General features: G+C 38.7%; 1 protein-coding gene across 1 annotated transcript in view; it reads left to right on the forward strand.

The window, feature by feature from the left end:
• The first annotated feature begins 210 nt into the window (after positions 1-210).
• plpp2b (phospholipid phosphatase 2b) overlaps positions 211-22,226 on the forward strand; it is a 22,873-nt gene continuing 857 nt past the window's right edge. Inside the window, exons 1-6 of the mRNA XM_088426327.1 lie at positions 211-657; positions 13,875-14,026; positions 14,116-14,378; positions 15,068-15,125; positions 16,722-16,898; positions 20,572-22,226. The exon at positions 20,572-22,226 is cut by the window's right edge and continues 857 nt beyond it. Of these exons, the coding sequence (XP_088282453.1) occupies positions 600-657; positions 13,875-14,026; positions 14,116-14,378; positions 15,068-15,125; positions 16,722-16,898; positions 20,572-20,718 (855 nt within the window). The 5' untranslated portion in view covers positions 211-599 and the 3' untranslated portion in view covers positions 20,719-22,226. The remainder of the gene's footprint in view (positions 658-13,874; positions 14,027-14,115; positions 14,379-15,067; positions 15,126-16,721; positions 16,899-20,571) is intronic.

Here is a 22,226-nt window from a genome sequence, read left to right on the forward strand (position 1 = left end):
TTCCATTATTCAATCCGTAATTTTCGTTAGTTGACTCATTCTGACGTCATATTTGAATGACCACAATAAAAAAATATTTTTTTATTATGTATTTATTTATGTTTGGTTTTATTTATTTATTATTTATTTATTATTTTTGTATAACTTCCGTTTCTCATAATGGAACACAGGAAATGGGATGGGCAAGGAAGAATGAGAAGTAAAGGGGGAGGCGCCCCGGCTTGCTGAGTAGTGTTCTTCACTGCGCTGTAGTACTTTCTCATAACAGCGTAGACTCGATAGACTTTCGAATTCTCACTCTGTGGATTCTCGTCAACGATTCCTGAAAGAGAACAGGACACCCTACTATTTCAGTTCTACATAATAATTTTACGACATTTTTCACGCTTTTTGACACAGACAGGCAATAGTGTTGCGTATGCTTGTGCACGCGCACAGGTAAAACGGGAAAGTATCCCGGAAGAACCCGTAGTGCAAGTTACGTTTTTTGTTGTTAACGTAGCAAAGCCGAGCATAATGGAGCTGTTTACTGGTGCTCTTTGAGCTTATTTCTACATTTCAATGCGGCAAAAGTAAAGTTGGAACGACGGCGAAGCAACATGAAGAGTGTGAAGAAGAAGCTGTACGTGCTCATGGACGTGCTATGCGTGCTCGTCGGTGAGTGTGCTTAAAATCTTTTTGACAAGATTTTACTAAATGGGTTTGTTGTGACAGTTACCGTGGAATGTGTTTATCTGTCATGCAAATGTTATCTATCCAACGGTAACGCTGTGGCAGCGCGTTCTTCTATATGCAATCCACTTTTCCCAAATGATTCTCCATTCTCCTCAGTGGAGTGGACAGTGCTGGAAGCTGGAATGTTTGTTTATGGAAATGTGATCTTCCATTTTTTTTTCTTTGCCAAGAATCCAGCCAGGAATGTTCCACTTCCAGCACCGCACAATTCTCCCAAGAACCATTATTGTATTATGTGTATTGTATAATTATGCGTGCAGTTGACATGTTTGTCCTTCTTACAAAATCCCTCCGCTACCAGGAGCACAAGTCATGCTGTATTTTTAAAAAAAATGCAAAGTACTTACAAAACCAATTACTTCTACCTACTTTGGCTTTAGACAAATGAAACTTTATGAAATACGTTCTTTTCTCACAGTTTTAAAGCTGAGGCAATGCTAGTTGCAGAATATTAGCACTTTAGAAGCACGTAGCTCAGGTCAAAAGTGTTCAGATTGAGTTACTCCATGATTACCATGGTAAAGTACCTTAGCTCGTGGTTTTTCAAACAATATGATTTTGCTCATGCCATCTCAAGGACTTTAACCTGCTTTAAGAAAGAAAAAAAAAGATACTCAAGGGTTTGGAAAAATTGCAAAATTTCCAACACTTGTGTTTTCTTTATTTTATTTTTTTTAAATCAAGCTTCTAGTGGACAATGGTAAAAAACTCTTTTCAAATAATCATCATGAAAATTTTAGTTGAATTTTCTTTAAAAAAAAAAAAATCCATCCTAGCTAGAATTGATTACCATTAGTGTTATGAGGGTGTCCTTGGATATTTTTTTTCTGCTGAGATCACTTGTCCTAGAAATATTTTTATAGCAAAAGTATTTTGTGCGAACATGCTGCATTAGGTTCCTCAGACCGATTAGCCATTACAAATATATTTTATCTTATTTTACGTAACATGTTACAGTAAGTGTGTATCTCTTGTGTGCACTAGCTTTGTTGGTGTCTTAATTATGAATAATCTGTGTAAATATTGTGTATATTTGTCAATCTAATTGTTTTCCGTTCATGCTTGATGTTACATCAACCTGCCAAGGGACTGCAAACTAGCAAACTAGCCAGTGTCTATCTGGCATTTTTACAAACAAATGTTTTTTTAAATATGCACTGTCAGTTTTTAAATATGAAATAAAATATTAATGATGACTTTAGGTTTCGATGATTTCTGAATTGTGTTATCTTTTTTAAATCGGAAAGAGAATCCACACCACGCCACAATAGATACTATTGGTCAGCTTCATTGGGGTTCTCTAATATTTGCAAATTATCTCATTCAATCTCAAAGCGATTTATGCATAATTATATATTTTTTTCAATATTTTCCTAGCCTCAGGACAAAAAAGGGTCTGAGAAAATGGCAGGTACTGAATGACTTATTTCCCGATCTAAAGTGTTCACAATTGATGAACTCATCGTGATTAGGCCTGGGTGTACACGTCTTCCGACATGCGCGCTACAAAAAGTGGCTGGAGGAATGTCATTTTTGTCCACTGGCTTTAGTTTGGTTCTCACGATGACTGTGAGTTACATAAATATTCTGCATCCGGTGCTCGGTTGGACTGTTGCCGCATCCGTTTGTCCAGTTCTCAACTGCATCCTTCCATGCACCCCAGACACACCCCATCCTTCACTGAATAGGTTGATAAAGTCATGCAATAATGGGTTGACAAACTCTGTAATTATACTGACCTTTGGTTGTCTTGGAATACTTTTCCGGTTTGGTTAGTAGTTTTGTTTGCATGTGTTCTCCCTCTCACCAAAATATTTCCATTCTACTTTGTTAGTCATTCTGTTGGAATGTATTTTTTGGAACTATAAATGTTCCGTTTTGCTTTGTGGAGGGAATTATAGTGCGGAAAAAGCAGCACTTCCAATCTGGGAGTGATTCCTTTGTGTCATTCGTAGTTGGACCTGCCCTTGTCAGACAGCCTCACCACTGAATAACTGTGTATTAATCGTCTCATATAGCTTTTTTTATTTTCAATACCTGTTTCTTTTCCTCTTGGCATGAATCCAAGAATGCTCTTTTACTTCTGAATTCAGCTCTTTGCAGTTTTTCTACTGAGCCCTGGCCAAGTAGGAAAGTAACACTGTAATTGGAGGATAAACCTACCATTGTGATTGATGTTATGTTTGTGGAAGATGAATGAAGCAGCAAAATTCACTCGCTTTTATCCATCTCTTGCTTTCAAATGAAAATGATTTCACATGTGTTATCTGAGTTTTGTTATGTGTCATTTGCAAGCTGAGCTGTGTGCAACTGCGTTGTCATATATAGTGCACTACTGCAATTACATATTTTCTCATATATTCAGTGCTCATTTTACCTCTGGGAACTGTTGGACTCCTGGAACTTGCAATACTGAAAATCAATGGATCCCTGCAGAAATGTTTGGAGTCCCGACAATGATTAATATTTTGATGAAGGAAAAAAAAAAAAACTAGGGGTGCGAATCTTTGACTGTCTTGCGATTCAATTTGATTCAGATTTGGGGGTCTCCTATTTAATTCAGAATCATTTTTCAATTCAAAATTATTTGATTCAATTGAAACAAAAAATGATTTCTCCTTCAAACTATAGATTTGCAAAGAATCATCATGCAACTTCAGTCTGCAAGACAGCATAACAAAGGGAAACAGTGTCTATTTTATTTTATTGTTTTACATTTACAAAGTTTTGCTTTATAAGCAACATGCCTTTAAAAAAAATAAATAACATGTGGACAACCGCTACTCTTTGACACCAGCTATAAATTGTTTAGTTTTTTGTTTTTTTTTATGCTAAAATAAGATGGGAAAAAAAAGTGGAACAAGATACAAAATATGTGGAAAAAACTGATGCCCAAATGAAATATAATAATATTTCTCAGTACATTTATGACAAATGAGATGTGAAAATAAACATTTTCAAGTGAGGAGCTAAATTGAGAGAATGTGCAAACAATGAAATGTGTACCAGTTTGTTCATCTTTGACCAAGAGCTTTATCAATCACAATGGTAACATTATTTAGTACAGTATAGACAGTATTTTCATTCATTTACATGTATGTGAGCAATATGTGTGTGTGAGAATTAATCTGGAAATTGCAAACATATTTGTATTTGATCTCGTTTTAGTTTTTGAACATGCTGAAGTTTTTTGTTTTGATCGTAGACCGTTTGTTTTCTGTATTTATCTGTTCCTAGGTAGCTCATTTAATTCGTGCACGCGCGAGAGAGCGAGGACAAGTCTGGTGTCATAGTTGATCTTTAAACTGTCGCCTTCTTCGACTAAATAGATTCTATTTAGTACGAAGGTGGCTGAAAATTAATCACAGCTTCAACATGATTGGGAGCTGCTATAGAGAAAAGACACTTTTAGTGCTTACACAATCACTATATCCGTGAACAAACTTGGTTCTTTAGCCATGGAGTGAATTGTTGCATTTAGATTTGTGGCCGTGTTGGCTTCGTGCTTCACGCAAAACACGAAAAGACTGCTTTCAATAAGGACGGGATGTGTGAATTTCCTCTCTTGTCAGTATTTGTGCGTCCCGTGGCTCACTGCGTGACTTTCCAGAATGGGCCGCATAATGACGTCATTGCACAGCACGCCTCCAACGTAGTTCTGAAGCGGAAAAAAAAATGACAGGAAGCGCATTGATTTTTTTTTTTTTTTTTTTTTTTTTTTTTTAGTTTCAACATTGATATAGTGACATTTTAAATCAACTTATTTGGTCAGTGAGAATCCTGATTCTTATGTGAATATGTCTTTTGGCACACCCTTCCAAAAAACGTTGCGTCCAGTGGACGGATGTTGATTTGAAAGTTTGCGTCCCTGTCAAAAAAAGAAAGTCAAATGAGCGCACTGTTTATTCCTCGTGGTTTTGGTGGTTGGCACTGAAAACCTCCTTTATGCCCTTAACAATATATAGTCCTAGTTAGATTGTGACGTGTGCTTATATGGCTAGTGTACATGGTTGGAGTCAGTGAATGTTGTCTGCAAGAGGCGACCAGGGTTTACCTTTTCCACCTTAGTAGGTGTGTTTTTGTTCATGCAGGAAACACATCATGTACACACCCACATTCCAAATCATTACACATGGATTTGCATACCTTTTTCACATAAGGTGTCCTGTACAATCACTGTCCGTGTATTAATTACTTCTACAGATTGTATATTTTTCTCTATTGTTTCCCTCCCCAAAGCTCTTTCGGCAATAAAATGCAGATGGTTCCTCATATTATCCTCATTTTATTAGTGTTGCTGCAGTTTTTCCTGGGAGGCTTGTACTTTATGTTGGGAAATGAGTCTTCCAGCATTCTCAGTGAGTTGTTTTGGTGGGAACAGTTTTTCCTCAGGAGAGCAGCGTCATGGAAACGTAGCACGCGAGTGATCCTCTGGGGCTCAAACATCGTCTTTTTCTCACTCTAATGGTTCTAAAAGCGCACTCTCTCTTGTGTAGAATCTAAGAAACCTTTGAATGGGATGGGCATGCGATAAGCTTGCGTATTGTGATTACATCAACTTTTGAATAAAGCAAGGCTAAGCCATGCCGCTGACATACGGATCAAAAGTCAAGAAAGAAGACAGCACAGCAGGAGGAGTTTTCAGAAGGAAGAAGAAAATAGGAATTAAATTCATTTATTGTCAGTCATTTATTATCTATTATTATTTTATATTATTATTTATCATCAGTTATTATCAGTCATGACAAAAGGCCATTGATACTAACGAATGCTCATTTATTATTAATCATTAAATGAATATTGTGTTGGACATAGTGATTGCAAGACTAGATATAACATTCTTTATCTCATATCTAATCACATTATTGCTGTAACCTAAAAGAAAAATTTCCCCTCATTGTTAGCCTAATGGAAGAATCGTGCTTGTCATTATTAAACATTTTGGAAATTTACACACACACACACACACACACACACACACACACACAGACACACGCAAAAATCAACATATAACACGAAAACAGTAGCCCCAATTGTTACGTAATTGTTAATGATTGTGAGTAAAAAAAAGACAATTCATTATACTTTTAGATTGACAAGACATTTCTGCCTTCTTCGAGTTTCGGTACATTCCGTCATTTTCATTATTAGGTGTTGCGTCATGTGCATGTTTCATTCATTTTACCCATTCAGTCAAATATACATGACACAGTATTGAGTCAGTATCATGACGTGGAGCTAATTTTCATGATAACCAGCCATCACATGGCGTTCCTCTGCCAATGACATGACAAGTATGACTGGGCGATCCGTTGCCTTTTTCATGCAGCTACACTGTCAGTAAATAATCCACCTGAGTGAGTAACAACTTGGTAAGGCCTTTACTTTTAAGAGTCATCTAAAATGATTTGGAGAAGTATTTATGGATCTTATTCTGTGGAATGTTTTGGTTTATAATATTAATAAAGGGATGTCAGACTGATGTTTGCATTTAGTCAAGTCAAGTGTAGGGTGCTTTACGGAGTGTCCATTAATTTCTCTGAAGTTCTGTTTTGAAGCCTAGTGAAACGTAACAGTTTGCACCTGTTTTTGTTTTTTTAATGACTTTTGAGGACGATTAAGACCATAAATACGATAGTGTTGAAATTTCAGACAAACACACACTTGTCACATGCTCATGATTCCATGAGGCCACACAGTGTGTGTATATTGCATGTCTTTGAAGTCACATTCATTCTGGTTGACTTGAACTCCCTCTGTGGACTCTTATGGTTTAGCTTAAGACCTGTGTAGCCCGCCTCAAGCACTTTTTCAAGCCAACCCAGACTCTTTGACTGGCAACCGTAGGACGACCTCACCGCCACCCGCCACATCCACCCACAGCTAAGCATGTGTGAATGATGGCCCAGGCGAAGCAGCAGGGATTAAAAATAAAAGAATGGGCAGCAGCAGGATTTGGTGTGACTGTTGAAGTTGGGCGTTCCTCCACTAAGTTGGAATTCCAGAGGCCAGCAGTGAAGGCTCAGCACATACCTTCCCTCTGAGTCAGGCCGGTTCGGGCCGAGACTTTTAGAGAAAATGGGGCGTCGGGTAGTTTTGTTGCTCCACGTCACCTTCAAAATGTTTGTTCATGCTTTACTTACTGCATGCATGCAGTAAACATGATGGAACCAACAAGCAGAAAGAGGCCCAGCATACAAACGACACTTGTAGATTCAAACAATCGAAATTCTTCCAAGCGTTTTTTTTTTTTTTTTTTCCCCCAGACTACTCACCTCTGTGTGCATGCGCGCCAGAAGTTGTTTGCATATTCACCAGAGAACTCCTCAGCCATGTTTTCTGCCCGAAGCTTAATGAAGTCCCTTGCGTTTGCCGCCTGGTGGTAGGATGACTGAACGTGCTTGATTTGACATATAGGTAGCCGGCTTTTAATTGTTAATATCGCCGATTATCATGGTAAATGGACTTTCACTTTCACACTAACTAGTCATTTACCTACTGGTGACGCAGCATCAGGAGCAACTGGGGGTTCAATGTCTTGCTCAAGGACACTTAGACATGGTCTCGATGGTAGGGAGAATCAAACCCACAGCCCTACTTGACATACATCCATTTGTTGTCTTGGTGTACTATTTATGTGCTTAATAACACATACTGATTCAGTAGTTAGCGAGCTTTCATTAAAGACAATGTTAGCACAGGTGGGATTGGTCATTACCAGAGCCTTGAGTAGAGGTGATGTCATTTTCAGTCAACAGCAAAGGAAAAATGTGCTTTTAAAGGTATTAATTTTACATGGTACAATAAGTTTAGTTATCAAAATAATTCTAGACAAAATCTTAATTTTTTACTACTGAAAATGGCTAAGTTTATTATCTCTTTAAAATAACTTGTTGAGCAACAAATCTAGCAAATGAAGCCAATGAAAGCTGCAGGCTCAAGCCACGACCAGCAAATTTGATACTCGTCATTTTGAATTTGCAAGAAGACTATTGGAGGATACTTGACTCTTTCGTCTGCGCACTAGAGCTTTGTTATTTTGCAAAGTGATTGGCATGACATGCACATTTTTGCTGTCCATGTGACTGGGAAGCTTTTTGCCAGACAGCAAAGCTTTGCCAGGCCACTAACTAGTAAAATTACTTTGTTATGGGCCTGGCAAATCCCACAGGGAAGCTGCATGTGACCTTCTCACTGCCAAAAGCCAGGAATATGAAAATCGGCACAAAGCATGCTCACAAGTAACCTTCAAGTAACACCTCTCCCTCAACACGCCTTGAAAATATGCATATGAATAGAACCAATGAAAATAACATCTGCGTTAGTGAAAATTGAGGGAGAATCAACGTCCTCGGTATGGCAGGTGCAGCAGGTTGGCCCAGTAGGTGCACTTTGACGGGACATCCAGATGGAAATCGGAATAAACATCCAGGCAGCGACGTGCCACTGTGGTCCCCAAAGTCCGGTGTAATTGCACATGTGCATTCTAAATAGAGCTGCCTCTATATTTACATGAGAGTGAGAAGTGTGTGGGAGGATGCTGCACTCAAGACAATAACAGGCAAGCGGATGAATGGGATAAAAACAGAGGGGAGGATGTGAATGAGAGGAACGAGTCATTTTCTTTCCGCACAGTCGTTTAACTGGTCATAGCCTCCCGAGATTAGATTGCTTTTATATATAGACTGTGTATACAACTTGCAAGTTGCACATTGCAAGTTGTTGTCAAAATTAAAAAGTGATTGTAATTTAAAATCTTACTCAAAAAAATACAAACTACAACATTCTGCAATTTTTGCAGAACCTATGTCCCGTGAGGGTATGAGAGGAAATTTTACTCAATATTGTAGCATTTTTTCTTGTGATATTGCAAAATAAATAAATATGATGAATGTTGAATGTTTGAATTCAGCAGTAAAATGCACAATAAATAGTTATTTTAGGTACTCATACGCAATCCAGTCTGTACCATGCTGTCATTTTGACAGGGAGTTGTGACGCAGACGAGTGACGCGTCGCAGCGCAGGCAGTTTGACGGGACCAGAAAATAAGAGCAATTACCTAAAAACGCCTGAAGATGGACCCAAAACAAATACTGCCAAACCCTCGGATCATGACGGTTGTTTTTGTCGTAAAGTGGGAAAAAAACTGTAGAGTGGGGGAGAAAGAAAGTCGCAGATCACGTCGTAAACTGGAAAAAAAAAACGTAAAGCAAGGATGCCGTACCCCGGGGGTCCACTGTAATTATATACTGTACAGTTAAAAATATAATAACTATATTACAAATATCAAAATATTCTTGTTAATTCTTTTATTAACATAAGGGTTAGGGTTTCTGTAATTTTTGTTATAGTTTGACAACTCTAAGAATGAGCAATGACTTAATGAACTCTAAGTGAGTATGGACTTACAATGTTCTTTTTTGAGTGTCAATTTATTCTTATATTCGGGCTTTATTCTAATAACAACCAATGACAATTTCTTTAGAGTATTATAACAGCATTATTCCCTCAACTTTATTCTACACTTTATTGTGTAACTTTTATTAAAAAAAAAAACTCTTTGCTAATATGACTTTCTAGTAGTAACATTGTAAATATTCTGCTGATGTTCTGTGTTCAAGTGACTTTATTAAGTGACCTTATTTTACATATTTACTTAATGCTTTATGACATATTTAACGATGCATACATATAGTTGTACTCTAAAAAGAACATCTCTCTACTATAAAATGGACTTTATTCATGTATTGTAAGATTTCCTCAAAAGCTTAACATTGCTCATTTCCTTGTGCAATATTTCAGGTTTTTTTTTTATATAATTACAGTATATGGCTTTATTTCGGGGACCACAAGCATCAAAATTCAGTACAAAGTGGGCCTGCCCTAATCCAGGAAGGAAAGCCTGATCCCAACATCCTGTGCCTTCTAACAGACCTCCCGTTGGCAGATTAGCCTGGCCACATTCCAGACAGACGGCTCTTAGAAGCCAGGTGCCCAATCCTGGGAGACGCTTCTTCCTTTTCTATTCTAAATAAAGTCAATCCACGCTGTCAGCAAGATGTCTGAGTTAAGCTTCAGTGAGACCAAGGCCTCGCTCTTTAAGTGGTGTCGTGTCGTCTTGCGGGCTTGTCTCGTGGTCTCTTGGAGGCCCGGTTTGTCTACAGATGTGTCTATTTTTGACCCGTCGCCGCACTGTGTCTGTGTGCTTTTCAGAAGTTTGCTTGACTCTACACATCTATTATATTGCCCCTTATGCCAACATAAGCATTTGGTAGAATTTCGAAGTCTTTTCATTTACATTACATCAATTGCCAAAAATCAACTACTGTAATTATGAATCAAGGAGTGAAAAAAGTCTTCACTGTCAGTTGTTTTTGTTGTTTGTTTGTTTGACCATTTGATGAGATTTTCTACATGCTAATTGAGGTTTGGAGTTTTTGAAGCGCTGATAAGAAACAAATACAGTCATCGTAATAACGGTGCCGTGATTTACAGTATGCTCAAAAGACTGCAAGTCAATTTTGAGTAAGTTAACAGGGCTAGACTAGATAGATAATATCCCATATTAATTAATGGTTCATTTACCTCTATTTTATTGTTTATTTCTCTTAAATGTTATTGTTTCCTGTAATACACATCAATTTATTTCTTGTCGGTTAAAAAAAAAAAGCATTAGAGGACTAATAAAAAAAAAATGTAAAAATCGCACATTAAATCCTCAAAGTGTCCACTGTACTACCTGATGTCCAATTTTGACGTAAGACGAACGTAATGCGCTTAAAAGTGGAAGTCAACCCCCAAATTATTTTACAATATTATCTTCCATGCAGCCCATGTATGTAAACATGGTCTTCAAATGAATATATTATTATTATTATTATTCAAAATCCCATCATAAGCCATGTTAAGGGGCGGCCATTTTGCCTGTTATTTTCGCCTAAAAATGATATCACTGTTGTTGAGCGCTTAGGTAGGGCTCAGCCTGCGAACGTCACATAATGCATGTTATTTTATTGGACTTAATTTGGATTTAAGAATACAACAACCATTATTAGAAAATACCAAACTTTTGAGTTGACGTCCGCCTTAAAATAAAGCAGTTTCTGAATAGCTGTCCGCACTGTAATTAATTATTTTTGCAACCTTTTAACAGAAAACATTGAGTAACTTAAACAAACATGAAGTATTTTTAGCCTGTCATCATAATTCATGCATGTAATTTAAGTGACATTTACAATGATTTTAAAAAGCAAATAAACGTTTGGCTAGGTCACAGGTCTGCACCATTTAATAAATGATGTGCTAAAACAGTTGAGTTTAAAGGCAAACACTCCGCATTAGTGTTGGCTGATGTCATGTTTTGACACAGACAGTTCCAGAGTCAGCAGTCTGGAAATATCTGAAGTCATATTTGGAAGTAGATGCACAAGAAATATAGTTGGACGTAAAAGCATGCTGCTCTGGTATCATTTTATGCCTCCTAGCTAGCCAGCTGGAGACAGAAGATGCAGAGCAGCAGGATGTACCATCCAAAAGCTACAGGATTAAATCCCTGTCAGGCAGGCGTACCTGCAGAAAGTAAGTTGCTTCCAAGATGGATAATGTGCTACAAACAGGAAGGTGGCGGCACTAAGGCAAACATTTTCAGAAAAAGAAAAGACTGATTGGTGTTGTAGATGTGCGCTGGCCATGCATAATAATTACTGGCTGCTGCTGGTAAAAGGTTTGCAAAGACCAGATGTTAATCAGTCAGAAGCATTTAAAAAAACAACAATTTGAATTATCACCAGCAGAGTGCCTTATGGCGTTCGTCTGTACTGACAGACTGTACGTCACTTGCACATTTGCCGTCGGACTGTACGGTGGTCCGTCACATTTGCTGAAGGATTGTACAACGTCTGTCACATTCGCCGACGGACTGTACGTCGATCATGTTTGCCGACGGACTGACAAATGACGATTATAGCATTTTTAAAATGACTAAGACTGGATTCAAATGGACGGGATCGTTATCAGGCTTCTGAGAGACATCAAAAACCTCTAGGAAAGAGGTTGCCTACACAAGAACTTGGGAATTGTGGTGTGTGAACAACTAATTTTGTCTTAAACTTGTTTACTTAATTTGGATGACTGAAATGCAGAATGTGAAGCTTAGCTTTTGTTTTTTGGTTTAAGGCAGGCGTGGATGACCCAAGGGCAAAGGCTTTGTTATTTTTTGTTTTTGTCGTGTGAAGTGTATTAGCAATAAAATAAGAATTTTGACCTTTTTTTTGATACACTTGGTTTTTTTTTGTTTGTTTTCTATTTTATACTAAGCTGTAACCTGTATACACACTGTAAAAAATAACAGTTGTTGAAATGTGATTTATTTTGCTTTTTCTTTTGATAATATTTAAAAGGATGCAGATTTAGATATACTTCGACAATTTTCATAAATAATCTTATTTATAGTCAGCGCGTCAAGTGGGGGGGGGGCGCAAAAAGTTTTCTCTTTTCTAAGGGGGGCTTGGCAAAATATATTTGAGAAGCACTGGTTTAAGGCCAAGTTGTAATAGCACTATAGTACTTAATACTGTACTGGTAGTACTACAGTATTTATTTTTTTCTGAGAATTATTTCGTTTTTTATTTTTTGTAGGATGACGCTGGTTTAATTTTGTGGGCTCGAGGTGAGACGATGATTATGGGAGTGAGTGACGGGCCAATTTTCGACTGACCGATCACACTCAACGACAGTAGTGGTTGCTGGTATCAACAGCCTCCTTGAGCCTCATTTCTAATATTTGTAATCGTAATATAAGTTTCCAATCGTGTCTTGGGCAACGCAAGTCCTTTTTTTTTTTCTTTCTCTCTCCAGTCTGACTCATGCTACTACCAGGATGTATGCGAACGTATTGCTCACTACCTTGTATTGTGAACTTGGCCTTTAAAGCAATGTGTGTCTGTCTGTGAATCACACTCTTCAAATCCCCTTCAGTGACTTGACTAAAGTCTTGTGATGTATCAAGGTAAAAAGCTGTGTGTTGTCTGCCTTGTTGGGCTGAAGTGCATCGCTCCAAGGTTGCCCAGTGACATGATCCTATAAAGAACTTTTGGTTTGCTCCCTTTAGCACACACAAAGCTTTTGTTTTGCTCTCTTGGTCTTGATAGTGTCTCAGGGACACTCATGCTGCTTGTTGCTGCTATGTTCTTAATCAAATGTCAGCACCCATCACCTTGGAAACAAGACAACACACAGACACTGATTGGTAAGCATAGTGATGCTTATAGTAGGTAGCATGGCTGTTTGTGGAAAGCTATTTGTATGTGTACAACAGAATATAAAGGCCACATTGTAAAGAAGACACGGTTCCTTTACCGTGAAAAGTATTGTGTAAAAGTACACATTTTGTCCTTTTTTACCGTATTTTCCTCGCTATAAAGCGCACCTAAAAGCCTTTTTTTAAAAAAAAAAAAAAAAAGCTGATGGTGCGCCTTATAATCAGGTGCGTCTTATATATGGATCAATATTGAGATTGGGATTCGTAGACGGGGAATGAACTGATAAGCTTTACCTGTTTCTTTTGTGTGTTTACAGTTGAACAAGGTTGGTCATATTGACATTGAGTTATTATGCTATTGAGAGTTTAGAGTTATTATTTGAGTTATTATTGTTATTACTTTGAGTATTACTATATTGTGATTGAAAAAGTTTTAAAATATGTCATTAATTGAGGGTGCGCCTTATAATCCGGTGCGCCTTATATATGGAAACCATTTTAAAATGTCATTAATTGAGGGTGCGCCTTATACGCCTTATAGTGCGGAAAATACGGTACATAGCTCTTTTTTCGTATATTTGGTTAAGAAGTGCACGTTGCCATGTAGCGCTGGGAAAAAATTGACCAAATCGGTCGATTTAAAAATAATCGTACTAAAATTCGCCTTGAAGCTCCTTTTTTATAGAATACAACTTTATCTTGTAATATTTTACATTTATTTGACTGCAAATCACCCTTTTGCCGGACAAATAAAGGTTTTTTTATGAATTCATGACCTTTGTACCCTTTCCTTATGTGTAATAGTTTTTCACTGTCAGCCGAGGTCATGTTCAATTGCACGTCTCAAGTCATGCTGCTTTTGCTCTTTGTGCCTACAGCCGCACTGCCCTTCATCATCTTGACCATCGTCTTCAAACCTTACCAGAGGGGTGTGTACTGTGACGACGAGAGCATCAAGTACCCGCTCAAAACGGACACCATCAGCCACAGCATGCTGGCCGCCGTCACCATTTCCTGCACAGTCGTCATTGTAGGTTTAGCTCACAAAGCATTCTTCTCTCCTTTCAACTGCTTACAAATTTAACTCACTCCTCATACTGATTTCCTTATTTGATTCAGATCTCATCTGGAGAAGCATATTTGGTGTACAGTAAAAGAATTTACTCCAATTCTGACTTCAACCAGTACGTGGCCGCCCTCTACAAGGTTGTAGGTACCTTCCTGTTCGGAGCTGCTGTCAGCCAGTCGCTAACTGACCTAGCCAAGTTCACCATCGGCCGCCCCAGGCCCAACTTTATGGCCGTTTGTGCACCTAAAGTGTGCAAGGGCTACATCCAGGAGATCAACTGCACGGGCAATCCTCTTGACGTCACGGAGTCCAGGTAGATGTTGTTATTCTTATACCAAACTGTGCTGCTGGGTTCATTGTGGTGGAATTCATTTTGATCACCAGTGGAATTCATTTTGATCACCAGATTGACCCCGGGGGTGTGACTTGGTCCCCCGAAACCAGTTTTATTGATTAACATTGAATTTAGTATTCATGATGGTCAATAGCAGTTCCGCAAAAAGTCCCAAGAGGCCATTCCTGAAAAGACGGAAAAACGAGCATTTGGGAGTGATTTTGGGTGTTTTTCAAAGGTTCTTCAAAGATAGACCTCCTAGAGGTTTTGAGATTTTTGCCCCCGAGACAAGTTACCCTGAGCAACGTGAAAATTGGGTACCATTGCTATCATGAGCAGACAAGAATGATCAAAAATCTTTATGCAGGAGGTCAGCCATTTTAGGCTCTTTTTGGATGTTTCCGGGGGTTCCAAGATAAACTTGAAGAAATTTGGGGGATTCAGCCCCTGATCCTAGTTTTACTGAAGAGCATGAATTTTGTTAGGCTTGTCTGTTGTAACTCCACAAAAAGTGTTAAGAACCCATGTCCAAAATAACATGGGGAGTCTGCCATTCTGTGTCCATTTAACCATTTTGGACGTTTTCAATCTGGCCGTCTGTAATTGAATTTTGAAGTATGAAGAAAATAGTTTTAAAACAATGTATTCACATGATGTTCTCTTTCCAGGTTGTCCTTCTACTCGGGTCACTCATCTTTCGGCATGTACTGCATGCTCTTCCTTGCGGTAAGCAAAATTTATGACATTCTTCAATGTTTTCTTTTAGTGTGGTTAGTTAGGTGCCTACAACTTCAGTCACCATTTAATATTGCTGAGCAGGTACTTTTTTTTTTTTGATGAGTCAGGCAACCGAAGCAAGTCATGGACTGGTTTTGGATTTTATGGGATTAAAATGTTAACAATTACACTCTTTGTAAATCATAAGTGTTATAAATGACTTGCAGTGCACGAAGGGTGACTGTTTCACAAGCACAAACTCCTTCCGTCGACAAAATGGACAAGCCAAGTAATGCAATTTGGTAATTCAATTTATGATGTTAATTTGATGAACATTTCAAATTTCAATAAAAACTAAAACCAAGCATTTAAAAAAAATACACAACAAACTAATCTAAAAACGATTTTAAACTAATTTAATTTTAAAACAGGTCCAAATCACACAGAAAAAAACTTAATTTTATATTAGCATTCCAATAGAGAATCATTAACGGATTAGTCACAAGTCAGTGTATTTATTTACCACTGGTGTTGGAAGAGAGAAATGCTTAAAATTTGAAAGTACATGACCCTTGACTACCTTGCAATGATTGATGATGCCTTTCATGTATTTGATGGAAAGCTCCTTGTGACGTGATGTTTCACATGATCCGATCTAATCGTCCACAAATGGCGCATGCAAAGACCTTGGCACTTTACCCTCATCAAGGCCCAAAAGCCCTGCAATGTTTTTCTTTTTTTTCCCCCAACATGCTGATAAATTGGGTGGGAAAATTGTGCAAGTTGTCAGCAATGACCTGGCTGCTTCCTTACCAGCAGAGACATGATGTTCCACTTGATTAGCCTTGGCCTAATCCCTCACACATAAACAGACCCACACATGTACGTGGAAGCAGACGGACCGACAAACACACGCGCACAGAAGCACAGCCATACACACATTGACAGACACAGACAGAGAGACGACAGACAAGTAATAAAATGTAACATGGCGGTGCAACAGGAGGCCAAGCAAACCAGCAATGTCCTCTTTTTTTGTACATACACCTTTTTTTGTACATTTGGTGTGCTTCAAAGCGCACTAATAATATGGTTCATTGTTCTTTATCAGTAGTTGGGCTGGACATTTTGCATGTGGACATTTGGAGGTGTCATGCCAAATTTTGCACCTTCGGGTTCAGTTTGGACAGCTGCCAGCTTTTTTTCCATTATTTCAATTAAAAAAAAAAAAAAAAACATCATGGCCAGTCCACAAGGACGTATTCTTAATGTTGAACTCAGTTGAGGTCTAGTTGTTTGGAGCTCCATCTACTGAAGTCATATGGACTCTTTTTTTGGATAACTGACACTTTTACAGCAGAGTAACCAACAGTACAGTACCTATAAAACAAAAAAATAAGAACATCAATTTGTTAAAAACACACAACATTGAACATTCGTAATACAAATGAATGAAAATCTAAGTTTTGATGCCCCATGAACCAAATACATGACTTTAGAGAACGAAAACACACATTCATATCCTTCATCGGTAATCGTGTCTCCGTTATAGCTAATAGCATTCATCCGACTAACGGGAGCTTCCTATCTCTGTCCCACCCGCAGCTGTACGTGCAGGCCCGGTTGGTGGCCAAGTGGGCGCGCCTCCTGCGACCCACCGTGCAGTTTTTCCTGGTGGCCTTCGCCGTCTACGTGGGCTACACGCGCGTCTCCGATTACAAGCACCACTGGAGCGACGTGCTAGTGGGGCTGCTGCAGGGGGCGCTCGTCGCAGTGCTCAACGTGAGTATGCGAAGCTTAATAACTGCTCATAACAAGTTGTTAACATCACAGATTTTTCTTTTTAGACATCAAAAGTCCATTCGCTGGGCTGGCAGTGAATGAGTTCAATTATTTTTAGTCAAGGGGATCTCCCATGAATATTGGGGGCCCTTCTACAGTAACACTGTGTTCATTGCCACAGCAGTACTGACAAGGAAGAAAGCGTGGGTGGGATTGTCCACATCAGAGCATGTTTAACACAATTCTGGCCACAGGAAAATTTTGGCTTCATTTCTTGCTCACTGTTACATTTCATCTAGACGGGAAGTGAGCGGGGAAAGAAGTGTGACATGATACACGCACGCACACACCCTTGACTGAAAGTCAAACCATTCTTCTCACTTGGTGCAGCTGGAACTCTTTATTGTTTGGAATGACACTCAGCACCATCTTGTGGAAATTCCTGGGTGTACTCTATGTGTCTGTGATGGTGAAGGTCATATTTTAACAAGTTTAAAAAAAATGCATGGATGATTATGAAAGAAGTTTAACACGAAAAATGATCCAGGATGAATAAAATGTCCTAATTTTATCACAACAAATCTGTAATTTAAGAAAGGAGAAGTCTGCAGAACAAAATTTTCTAGGTTCACAAGTTGTAGTGTATGTAAGTTGTAATATCATGTATTTAACATTTGTTTTTCGAATGTTAACATTTTACCAGAATGCATCAACGTTTACGTCTTGCTTAAAATGGTCAGAATTTTAAAAAAAAAGGAAACTTTGAATTTGGAGGGAAAATAAATTTGTAGCTGGGCCCTAACATAGTCTTAATTTTCTGAAAGGAAATGTGATACAAGAAAAACACTTTATTTCGCTTGACGAGTAACGAGAAAAATGCATTTTCATTTGCAAAATCCATACTTTTACAAAAAAAAAATCAAACTCATATCACTCACCTACAGTACATAGCATTTTAAAACAGCCATTGCTGTGTATGAAGTGCTGTGCATAGGCGTAAAGATTGTCATGCAATGACAAACAAAATACAATACAACAGTGCCAAGTCAAAAGCCACAGAGTGAAAATGTGACTTTAGATGAGTTTTAAAGCTGTATGGAAGGGGGGGGGGGTCATTCCAGAGTCAAGGACCAGCCTTGGAAAGGGCTTGATTCCCTCTGAGGCTCCGCTTATTTCTCAGCCCCTTCGGTTGCATCTGGTTCGCAGATTTGAGGCCACCGGCAGGTGTGGGCCAGACCATTTAATGACTTGTAAATAAATACCACTATCCTGAAATTAGGCCTTGAATGTACAGACAGATATCCAGTGCAGGGACACCAGAATCGTAGTTGTGTGCTCATCTTGAGTCGGTTTATTTGCAAATCATCCCTGCCGCCGATAATCGACGCACATACGTCTTGTTGACAGCGATCTTACTTCATTAAGCCACTCGTTGATTCTAAAATCACGTATCCTGTATTACAGTGAGCCGACCACGATGCTACGAAGGCATGGATGACTGTTTCAAATTGCTGTTGAGAAAGGAGGTGCTTGCCCTTAACTAGCTGCCTAATATGAAAAGGAAAAGGATTTAACAGCCGCACTGATTTGACGGTCTGATTAAAAAATCGTGTCGAGACTGTTTGCTCTAAGTAAGATGCCAGGGGCCCCAGGTCACCAGAGTGACATGTACAAGGGCCGCTGGAACCCAACACAATAACTTGGGTTTTGTTTTTATTGATGTTTCAAAGAATTCAGTGCCGATTTGGGATATTGAGCGAAAATCAGAATTCTATCAGAATTTTGTGAGAATGTAATTTTGAATAAAATTTTGTGTATACATTTAAATGTCTTGAATGCTGTATATCTTATAGTAGTTTGAAGTAAAAAAAATAATATTTGAAGAAAAATGTTGTAATTTATAGCAAGGGTCATAATTTTGCAATTTTACAAAATTGAAGAAGAAAAAAGTATCTTAATTAAAAAAAAAAAAGTACACACTGGGCATTGCACTGGAATGTGTGTGCGTGTGAGCATGTGAGCACGTACTTAAGTGCTTTGGAAATGAGAGGCCACCTTTGGCCTTCGTGGTGCTGCACGCAATTAGATTCTCTCGTGGGCCTTGCGCTTTACTACCTCTGCTTTCCCTGTGCCTGTGTGTTCCCCTCAGGTGTGCGTGTGTGTTAATGTCTGTGCAGGGAGGGCGCCAGACATACTTGATCACACTTTCACAACTTTTATTGTTCCTGCCCACCTCACTCACATTTTTCTTGGAAGATTTAAGACAAAAAAAAAAAAACAACAACAACCAAGTATTTTGTAACAAATGAAAAAATAAAGCATCCAAAAAACACTGCAACATTGTTTGATTTTTAGACGTAGTACAGTCGCTGTACAAGCAGAGTAAAAAAGAATACTAGAGAAATTGTGAACTATTGAAAGAAAAACGACAGTAATTGGAGTTATGTAATTTGTTAGAATAAGGTAATAAGTGTTTATGGAAAAAGCTGACCAACACACACAAAGGCTATGGAAAAAAAACATAATAGAAAATTAAAGTGTAATAATTTTGAAATTAAGTCACATTTTTCAAGAAGAAAAAATCTAAAAATCATTTTCTACAAGGAAAACTACCACAGTTTTGTGCATTGAGGAGACTCCAGTATCCCAAGGAAAAACTATTATGTGCTGCAAACATAGATTTTGAATTTCAAAAGAATTTTTTCTAACAGCCCTAAAAGTCATCATCACTATCTGACACGCCAAATAGCTCTTTCCATTTAAACCCCGGACGTCCGTCCTCTCCTTCCTGCTCGTCATTTTCGCAAACATCCTCGTTACTCTTCCACGGGTAGTCATCTTCGGACCTGTCCAAGTTCTTTGAAATAGAGGTCTCCAGAAATGCTTTTATTGTTCCCTTGTACCCAAGTGACGAGATGAGAGCGTAGATCGGTTGCTCTTTGCTGTGTTTTTCTCCCCACCTGCTGACATCCACGCGTGCCACCACACTACTCTTGCATTTTTGTCTTGAACAAAGTCAGGCCATTTTTTTCTTTTCATAATGGGTCCGCCGCAAAACCTATCCACACTGCCTTGTTGTTAACAACAAAGAGGCAATAAGGTGGCGCTTGACAAAAGTGCATTTGAAAGTGCAAATGCACTAAAACGGATGCGTACTATACCAAATTAGAGGCACTTATAATTATTTAAGCCTTGTAATTGACATATGATTTTTCGCATTCAAATTAATGTTATTCAAACAGATATGTGGAGGAAATTGGTCTGGTTTGGATTTATGCGGGTTGAAGTCGACCTCCCCCAATATGAGGGTTGAAAATGAGGGAAAAAAACTCGACTTGTACACAGAGAAATACGGTACTCCAGTTTCCTCCCACGTTCCCCAAAACATCAATGCTCGGTATGTTGGACACTTCAGATATTCCATAGATGTGTTTATGAGTGGTAATGGTTGTTTATATCTGTGTGCCCCACGATTTGTCCGGAAACCAGTTCAAGTTGTGCCCCGCCCACTGCTCGATAACTGCTGGGATAGGCTCCAGCACACCCGCGACTCTGGCGAGGATGAACGGCTAAGAAAATGGATGATTGGATGTTGTGACGTTTCAACAGAAAAGTGTCATTTCCTTTGTTGTTTTGTCTGTGTCCAAAAGTGTGCCTCCGCCTTGCGTTGCAGGTGCGCTTCGTGTCGGACTTTTTCAAGAAGCGTCCACCGCGCCGCGCCAAACCCGAGCGCGCCGACAGCGAGGAGCCAGAGAGGAAGCCCAGCCTTCAGTTTGTCGACTCGGATCACGGCAATCATTACAACTGTCATCCGGTGTGACCCACGCCAAGCGCATGGTATGGCCCCGCCCACTCACCTCCCGTCTGCTTTTCACGACCACTAGACTGAGCGCGGGGCTTCGTCCTCTCCCGTACGCCGCCTTGTTCTCCGGGAGGCAGCGTACTGTACAAACGCGCGCGCCGCTTGTTCACGTTGAAGGCAAAGATTTGGAAATGACTTACGAGCGCAACGCCGACCGATCCGATCGTTGGGCGGCGACAAGCTGGTTTTCGTTCACTCGTTCTCATTTTTGCTTTTCGAGCTTTTCTTGTTGCACTTGGGTGCAGATTTTCTTGGAGGCGCATTACTGCATGGAACGACAGGGGTTTTCCTCATGAGACCCTTCATCAGGTTCACCTGCACAATTCAACACAAGACAAATTCTGCCTTGACAAAGACAATAATGCAATTGTAGTGTTGGGATAAGAGAAGCAAGATTGAGATTTGAAAAAAAAGCAAGAGTTATTGTGGTTCCTCACGCTTATGTGTTCCAATTTAGAGGAAACCGCAAAATGAACACGTTTGAATTCCCCAGGGGAAGGTTTTTTTTTTGTATCATTGTTTTTACAGAAAACAATAATATAATCAGGAATCTAACAAAACAATCAAAGGGGTTCACTTTAAAATGTACCTTGATTCATATCGAACCCCACTTGTCAAATATTTAGGTGGCGCTGGTATTCATCGTACTTGTCATACTGAGAACTGAGTTGAAATTTGGTCCCAAAGTTTTGATACTCTACTTCAATGGGGGAAAATGTTCATTTTAATGAGAACGTATAAAAAACAATTTTGCTATTAAAATCAAGACCAGATTGTACGTTTGCCTTAAATCCAAAATCAAAATTAAGAAAATGACTATAATACGGTAAAAAGTCAGAGCTTTATAAGAAAAAAATACACAAGAAAGTTGCTGTTTTACAAAATTGTAATTTTAAAACGTTGAAATTTCCTCTTATATTGTGTATGCTAACAAAACATTTTGGATCAGATCAAAAGCCAATTGACACTCAATTCCAAACAATCATTTTTAGCTCTTTGTTCTTATCTAGCCCCTTGATCATTACTTGCATTATTAAAATTGTTAGGGCAGACTTGTCATTTCAGTTTTATCTGTGCGTGCGTGCGTCTGTGCGTTTGTTTGTTTGTTTGTGTGTTTGTTTTGAGTGTGTTTTTATCCTTTTCTACTGTGTGGCTATGCATGTTGTGTGAGTGAGACTGCAATGTGGATTTGTAAAGTTCTGTGCATATACCACTACCATGTTGCTTGACTTTTTTTTTTTAAAGTTTATAGTCAAATTTAAGGATGAGACACAAAAAGAAAATGTGTTAATTTATTGTAATTTTTTTTTCGTTTTTACTTTTATAGTGCAATCACCCTGCTTGCCACTTTGAGACGCACATGCTCTATCTTAAGAATGCTGCCAAGAAGTGTCTTTATGAAAATAAATGTGTGTTTGTATGTTTATGTAAATGTATGTAAAAAATTTGTATTGTTAGTAAATAAT

Source organism: Hippichthys cyanospilos, chromosome 10 (genome assembly GCF_059441005.1).
Source record: "Hippichthys cyanospilos isolate Australia breed blue-spotted pipefish chromosome 10, RoL_Hcya_1.0, whole genome shotgun sequence".
Taxonomy (NCBI): domain Eukaryota; kingdom Metazoa; phylum Chordata; class Actinopteri; order Syngnathiformes; family Syngnathidae; genus Hippichthys; species Hippichthys cyanospilos.